This window comes from Sceloporus undulatus, chromosome 2, assembly GCF_019175285.1.
Source record: "Sceloporus undulatus isolate JIND9_A2432 ecotype Alabama chromosome 2, SceUnd_v1.1, whole genome shotgun sequence".
Taxonomy (NCBI): Eukaryota; Metazoa; Chordata; class Lepidosauria; order Squamata; family Phrynosomatidae; genus Sceloporus; species Sceloporus undulatus.
Genome location: NC_056523.1, coordinates 234,932,661 through 234,941,239, shown reverse-complemented (window position 1 = coordinate 234,941,239; position 8,579 = coordinate 234,932,661). Strand labels below are relative to the sequence as shown.

The following is an 8,579-nucleotide window of genomic DNA, read 5'->3' as shown; positions in this document are numbered from 1 at the left end:
TGGCTTACCTGTGCAATATTGCATGAACAGATTACCATAGCTTTGTATAGTATGAAGAAAATTTGAATTGCGGGCTGGATCCAGACTTGTGCTCCGTGGAATTGTGCTAATCAAAATGGGTAGGATAACAATTTCTCTGATTTCCACTTTCCCCCCAAATGACTTGGGGGACCCTGTACTCCATGTAGCCCAGTGGATTCTGTTCTTCCACAGACAGAAAGAACTTTGTTATTCATAAAGAGGCAGGTTTAAACCCAAACATATGATTGTGTAGGAATGTGTTCTTTTGCCTAACTAACTGCATATTTAATTGAAAGCCAAACAGGTAATCAATCATTAAAAGATTAGAAGAGAATGTTCCTGCATAAGTCCTAGATCAAAGCAATAATGGCAAAAATTACTTACAGAGTATTGCAGTCACCGAGATATGTCCCTCTTCATAATGTGGAAAGAGAATCAATTTTGGAATTAAGAATGTGTTGAAAAGCCAAACAAAAATAATCAGGCCCATACAGAGCCAGCCCTGAGGATCAACAACAAAGTGAATACGTAGTCCCATTGTATAAAATCTGAAGACAGCTTGTCAAACACAACACAGGAAAGGACCTAAAGAGGAAAAGAATTTAGATTAGAATTGGTTTAAAAATATTATTAATGTTGTTGTTAATAATAGTAATAATCATCATCGTGAAGTCGAAGGCTTTCATGGCCGGCATCCATGCTGGCGAAACATCAGGAAGAAACTCTGCTAGAACATGGCCACACAGCCCGAAAAACCCACAAAAAACAATAGTCAACATCATTTAATCATAATCATAATCCTTTATATCATTTTTTTGTCCCAGATTGGAACTCAAAGTGGCTTACAACAACTAAAAAAGACATGGTTAAAAATCCAAAATATACAAAAGTATATAAAAGATTAAACAATTAAAAAAAATCAGATTAAAGCATATCATAAAAACACACACATCAGGGCAAGAATTAGCAATATTCAGCACATTGGGTAACACAGGTCTTATACAGTCACTCATCAAGTGCCTGTTGGACTAGAAAAGATTTTAGTTGTTTGCAGAATAAAACAGAGAAGCTGCCAGTCTAACATCTCTAGGATGGGAATTTTAGAGCCTGGAGCAGACACTGAGAAGGCCCTCTCTCATCTTTTTCAGCAGATGTACCTGTGAAGGTGGTGGGACAGAAAGAAGGGCCTCCCCAACAAATCTCAAATCAGGGCCTGATTCATAATGTTTCCAAGCTATGCTGATCAAACAGCATACATGAGAGAAACAACATACATGAAGGGAACTTTTTTACAAAAGAGTTGACACTATATGAGTTATACCATCTATACCAGGGGTAGGCAACCTTTTTGAGCCAGGGGCTGGGTTGCTGTCCCTCAGACAACTGGGGGGCCGAAGCTGGGGGTGGAGCTTCCACCCTCTGGGGGCGGGGACGCATGCCAGGGGTGGGGCCCCAGGCCCTGTCAGAGGCCGGGAAAGAGCCGGCGGGGGGCTTCCAGCACTGGAGGCCTCCCCCTCTTTGCCGGCCCCTGACGGGGCCCCAGGCCCTGTCAGAGGCCGGCAAAAAAGCCGGCAGGGCCTGAAATTTTTATTCCCGTTTTCTTTTATATTTCCTTTCCTATTCTTACATCTATCCAGTCTCTATTCGTCTTTTCTTTCCTTTAATTCCTATTAACCATCCTCTCAAATTCTTGGAATTTCTTTTCCATTATTATTGGGTTATTACTGAATCTTCATTCATAACTCCTTTTATGTTTATACCTATTTCTATTATATTTTCATAATGGGTTTCCAATAATTTTTATTTTCTTTCCTAGTAAAGTTTCTTAAAAAAAGATATTCATATTCTCATTCTACTTCCTCCTATCTACTTCTAACCATTCTAAATCTATCAAAGGGATCTTGTAACATCTTTGAGATACGAAAACACATTGTAGCATAAGCTTTTGTAGACTTGGTCTACTTCATCAGATAGTGGTGTGAACTGGTCCAGGAAGGACTTTAGACTCTCCAGACTTATGATAAAGCTATAGAATGCAAAACCTGTGGTATGCCCACAGGAAACTAGGTGGTTGAGGAATAAGGCTTAGTCCTTCAACAACTATCAGAACTGAATTTGGCACCTCATCACCATACCCACGTTTTGCATTTCTATGGCTATTTCATATAGCCTGATTATAAAAGTCCTTCCTCAGTACCAGCTCCTCTGCATGCATCTGAGAAAACAGACCACTATTTGACCAGTGAGGATATCACACATAGCTTTGGGAGATTTTGAAGCTCAGATCCGATGTAAAGTGCGAGTCAACCCTAACTATGCGGATTCACGTAAACGTGAATGTGTCACAGACGATTTGGGCCTGTTGGAATGCAAATTGCTTCCCTCTCCGGTACAACCCCCAAGACCTCCAAGAGGCAAATTTCCCATGATTTCGTGCTGCAGTTTTGCCCAATTGCTTCCGTTGCTGGGAAGAGGGATGGGGAATGAAACAGGAGGCTGGGGAGCAAAAAATCAGCTCACAAATTCCATGAGCCTGAGCCAGGAACCCCCACAACAAACTCAACTCCCAGAATTTCATAGCACCTGAGCCAGGCAGTGAAATGGAGTTAAACCGGATTATCTCCCCAGTGCGATGCAACGTAAGAGAAGACAACTGTTACAAAGGAAAGGAGAGTGATTGAATTTAGGTAGCTGGTATTTAGGAGCATGGAGAAATATTATAATGATGATAATAAAAACAAAAATTGTTTTAAAAATTTATATTAATAATAATAATTTATTTTAAATAATAATAATAATATAATATATAATAAATATAATAATAAATTAGTTTGCTGAGGCAAACAGCTTCTCTGGCAGAGAAGGCTCAATGTCTCAGGACACTACAGTTCCCAGAATTCCAAGCACTGAGCCAGGACAGTTAAGGTGGAGTTAAACACTAATTTCTCCCCAGTGTGGATGATGAAGAAAGTTTTTATCAGTAAGAGAGCTAGCACAACCAAGTTCCAGACAAAGGATTCTTAGGTCTCTCTGTGCATGGCTTATTTTAGGAGCTCTACAACAGTTAGGGAAATTCCTGCAGAGAGAAAAGAACCTGTAAAGTAAAGATTGGGGTTGTAAATTTCACTTTTTCTCTGCTCATTGTACCAATAGGATGATAGTTAAAACCCAAGAAGACTGCATGTTGCACAGGAATAAAAGTTATAAGGCAACAACCTTATAAAATGCCCTCTTTTATATAAAAGTCATATATAGAATTCAATTAAATAGAATATTTAGAAAATTATAAAGATTGCAATAAATAATTTCTAATTGAATTTGTTTATATAAGTTTATAATAAGCTTTCTTCTGAGAGCTGCCATGTTCTCATCTTGTTGAAGAATGACAATCATTTGCACATTGGCAATTGGAAACCCAATAGTCAAGATCATTAAACACTAATAATGCCAGATGGGAAACTGATTTTCAATCTGTTCCTATAAAGCCAATGTCACAAAGGTGTTACTCTTTAATAAGAGAGTTACCATTAACAGAAGGTTGGAATGCATTTTCCGTGTAATTAAGGAAGGCAACAAATGCAGGAGACCACACCATAAAAGCAAAGATATGAAAATCATCTCCAGAGATAATGTGAAGTTTAGATCACACATTACAACCAATTAACATCCATGATCTAAGTCATTTAGTTTTATTTTGCAGCATGGTTAATGGAAAAAAGTAGCCTGACACTCTAATTCATCTAATACTGGGGAAAATAACATGGGCACATCAGAAGAAGAAACCATCAGTGACTTCTTTGCTGTATTATTATATTTCAAATTCAATACCCATGATTTACATCTGTCATTATGCAAAAACCAAGTCACTTTCAACCATTTAGAGTGGCAATGGGGCAAAATCTTAAGCACAGTAACTTTAAAAATGCTTTTGCAGTAACACCCTAAGTAGCTGACTAACATACTTGTTCTCCTCAACAACAATAAAATAGCTCTAGATATTTTAAGATGGCTCCCAGAGTCTTTTCTATGTTATTCTTCCTACCAGGTGTCGAGCATCCACACCTAGTCACTACTATCTCATCTTTCTGCCTCTGTTTACATTTCTTTAATCCATTATATTTCTTATTCCAGCATATACTACTTCTTGTTCTCCACACCAACATCACCCCACCGCCCTGAAACATGCTGCTGAAGTATCTCATTTGCCCAGTAACTTTTAGTCACCCATTCTTCGCTTATGCTGTATCACATAAGTCCACGTTGAACAAAAGGTAAGAACAATAATTGTCTATGACTGAAGTTACAACTATGAGTGGTCATTTGGCTACTGTAACTAGCCAGCTTAAAAGCATGCAGTTCAATTAATTTTATGATTTTCATAACACAAATCATCCCAGTAATTCAGGCTGTTTGTTTGCATGTTTGTTCATGAATTAATGGTGTATGCTCACTTCATTATTTTTAAATGCACACCACACACACACACACAACATGTACCCTCCCCAGAGAAAAGTTTACAGTAACAAATAAAATCATAACATAAATAACATAAAATAGAAAAAACAGTTCAATGAAAAATATTTAATTTTAAAACCATCAATCCAAAACAACTAATTATAGCATCAGACTGATATGATGTGAATTGAGAATAAAGATATGCACACCAGATGCCAAAAAGATTTCAGTGGAAGTTGGTTATGGTGATTCCCTTTAGAGAAAATTCACTATCCAGGTGTAAGCACCCTAGTATCTATTTAGGTAACACTTAGTTACATTCAAACACCAGGGGCACATGGAATAACATTCAGTGGCTAATGGTGGGGAGAAGGGATACAATAGGGGGGGAAAGATGCTTTTCCAGACACCCGAATATCCAGATGACGGTATAACAATAAATATAATGTATTTATTTTATTTGCATAAAGCAGGCAGGAAAAAAGATGTTAAATGACTGGACTATGTATGACTGTTGAGCAATGGGACTCTACACTTGGGCAAGAGTATTTTTATACCATCTTAATCAAAATTTTTATATTCTGAAGGTTCATACCTTCCAAACAAGATAAAGGTATCAAATTTGACTTTATGTACCTAATCTAGCACCTCATATCTTTCCCACCTTGACAATGTAGAGCTTGCCAAAGGGCTTTCTACCCTCTACTTCCAAAGGGGCTTTTGAGGTTTGTACTGTTTTTTTTGCATTTTCAGAAGAACTGTTTATTTTTGATATGTAGAATTAATATTTATTGTCTTTTAGTAGTTTTCCGTTCCACAGCAAGTCCTAGGGACGTACAGGGAAAATTCTATAACTGAATAGTGGTATTTTTGAGCCAGCAGCCCCTGCTTCCATAACACAAGGGGTGTGGGCAAACAACATACAGAAGAATGTCGTTTTGCAATCAAATCATGCCTCCCTGCTTGTTTTTTGCATAATGAAAGGATCTGATGCTGTGAAAGCATCATCCTTTATGTGCCTCTTGGTTGGCTTAACAAAGACATTCCCACAGCTGGATTTTGGGATTTACCATGTGCCAACAAGGCTACTGACATTCTATGTATGAAAGAGCAGAAAAGACTGCAGTTCAATTCCCCCCAATCCAGTTCTTACAAACCTTGAGATGAGTCTGGGACTGAGATAAAAAAAGCTGAGATTCTAGAGACCTCAAAAGGGTGACTCCTATCTTTCAAATATACATAGTTCCTGCAGGAACAAAGATGCTTCCATTCAGTTGACGGGAAAAATAAATTTTAACCGCATTCTTATGAAAGAAAAAAAATTTCTATAAAGAAAGTATCATCCATTTTGTACTGTAATGGTATCTTTGGGCTTTCAGTAGTCTTCCTGGATCTGCTACAGAGGCTCGAAGTAGTGAGTAGATGCAGAAAATGCAAATATGTAATAACCTGTAAAAGATATACTTTCATTCAAAAAACTGCTAATACAAGCTTTCTCAGATTACTGAGGGAAATGTTCACCAGACACTCATCATTACTGTTTGGAAGCAAAAAAGAGGAGAGAAATAATGCAAAGCAAGTCTTGTTACACAATCTATGGGTAGCCAATGTACAGCACAAGTGGCACAGATAGATTATTCGTAGCACGGCTAGCCAGGACAGCAAGACTTGTACATGTCTGGGAAGATGCGGAAAAAATGGGTGGAAGATTCAAGGCCAGGGTGAAAGGAGGTATTTATTCTTAAAGGATCATTCAAACATCTGAATCTACACTTGACAACGGCTTTGGGCATTGTCAGAACAGGTGGCATCTAAACTCTGCGCTCTGAGTCACCCCCAAGCTGGCGAGGGTGTAGGTTTCACCCCACAGTTTGTTTTCATTACAGAGTCTGCATCAGCATTGATTTCTAATCCTTACTATAATTTAGGCCCATCTACACTGGAGAATATCAGTTCAACACTGCTTTAATGTAAGAATTATTGGAATCTGGGATTGCAGTTATGTGAGATATTTAGCCTTCTCTCTCTCAAGAGTTCGATGCCACACAAACTACAAATGCCAGGACTTTGTAGATGGAGCCATGACAGTAGACATGTCAAACTGCATTATTTGTAGTGTCACAGCAGCCTTAGAGGTCTCAATTTCCTAGCCCTGAGTATTCCTTCCCTGTCACTTCTGATCCATCTATTCTGACTCAATCACTTGAAATCTTCCATCTTTTCTTTTCTTTCTCTCATTTATATTACCATGCTGTCTGCTACAGTACTTCCTATATCTCCTGTCTTGATACCATGGCTTACTGTGCAATATGCGAACAGATACCATAGCTTTGTAAAGTAGAAGAAAATTTGAATTGCGGGCTGGATCCAGACTGTGCTCAGTAGAGTTGTGCTAATCAAAATGGGTAGGATAACAATTTCTTGATTTCCACTTTCCCCCCAATGACTTGGGAGACCCTGTACTCCATTAGCCCAGTATTCTGTTCTTCCACGGACAGAAAGAACTTTTTTATTCATAAAGAGGCAGGTTTAAACCCAAACATATGATTGTGTGGGAATTGTTCTTTTGCCTAACAACTGCATTTAATTGAAAGCCAAACAGGTAATCAATCATTAAAAGATAGAAGAGATGTTCTGCATAAGTCCTAGATGGAAACAAAGCAAATGGCAAAATACTTACAGAGTATTGCAGCCACTGAGATATGTCCCTCTTCAGTGTGGAAAGAGAATCAATTTTGGAATTAAGAATGTGTTGAAAAGCCAAACAAAATAATCAGGCCCATACAGAGCCAGCCCTGAGGATCAACAACAAGAGAATATAGTCCATTGTATAAAATCTGAAGACAGCTGTCAAACACAACACAGGAAGGACCTAAAGAGGAAAAGAATTTAGATTAGAATTGGTTTAAAATATTATTATGTTGTTGTTAATAATAGTATATCATCATCGTGAAGTCGAAGGCTTTCAGGGCCGGCATCCATGCTGGCGAAACATCAGGAAGAAACTCTGCTAGAACATGGCCACAAGCCCGAAAAACCCACAAAAACAATAGTCAACATCATTTAATCATAATCATATCCTTATATCATTCTTTGTCCCAGATTGGAACCAAAGTGGCTTACAACACAAAAAAGACATGGTTAAAAACCCAAATATACAAAAGTATATAAAAGATTAAACAATAAAAAAAATCAGATTAAGCATTCATAAAAACACACACATCAGGCAAGAATTGCAATATCAGCACATTGGGTACACAGGTCTTATACTATCACTCATTCAGTGCGCTGTTTGGGCTAGATAAAGATTTTAGTTGTTGTTGCAATAAAACAGAGAAGCTGCCAGTCTAACATTCTGGAGGGAATTTTAGAGCCTGGAGCAGACACTGAGAAGCCCTCTCATCTTTTTCAGCAGATTACCTTGGAAGGTGGTGGGAAAGAAGAGGGCCTACCCAACAAATCTCAAATCAGGGCCTGATCATATGTTTCCAAGCTATGCTGATCAAACAGCATACATGAGAGACACAACATACATGAAGGGAACTTTTTAAGAATTTTAATCAAGAGAGCTTTTAAGACACTATATGGATTATACCATCTATACCAGGGGTAGGCAACCTTTTTGAGCCAGGGGCGGGTTGCTGTCCCTCAGACAACGGGGGGGGCCGAAGCTGGGGGGTGGAGCTTCCACCCTGGGGGCGGGGCTGCATGCCAGGGGTGGGCCCACCCTCCGGGGCGGAGCACATGCCGGGGGGCTTCCAGCTGGAGGCCTCCCCCTCGCGGCCCTGCGGGGCCCCACCCTGCAGAGCCAGAGACGGCGGGGCTCACACGGAGGCCTCCCGCTGACGCCCGGCCCGCCGGACTGCCCGCCGGAGGCCCCCTCGCCCAGAGCCCTCCTGGGGGCCCCAAGCGACGGCATCGGGCCTCCCAGAGGCCCGCTGCTGCCGCCAGAGCCCTCCTGGGGGACCAGCGAGGCATGGGCCTCCAGAGGCCCCTGCCACCGCCGAGCCCTGTTTGAGGACTCCGGGGCTGCAGCGGGCCTCCTAGAGCCGCTGCCCATAGCGGTGAAGTCTCGCGTGACCTTTTCGGTGTTCGCGCGAGAC

The 8,579-nt window shown here is 40.2% G+C and overlaps 1 protein-coding gene across 5 annotated transcripts in view; it reads right to left on the bottom strand.

The window, feature by feature from the left end:
• ZDHHC21 (zinc finger DHHC-type palmitoyltransferase 21) overlaps positions 1 to 8,579 on the bottom strand; it is a 55,339-nt gene that overhangs the window by 37,092 nt on the left and 9,668 nt on the right. For 4 of the 5 annotated variants that reach the window (XM_042454218.1, XM_042454216.1, XM_042454220.1 and 1 more), the window contains exon 3: positions 406 to 606. In XM_042454218.1, coding sequence (XP_042310152.1) covers positions 406 to 559 — 154 coding nt within the window. In that variant the 5' untranslated portion in view covers positions 560 to 606. Of the gene's footprint in view, positions 1 to 405; positions 607 to 7,156; positions 7,268 to 8,579 lie in introns of those variants that run through there. The other variant, XM_042454221.1, reaches the window with a different exon arrangement.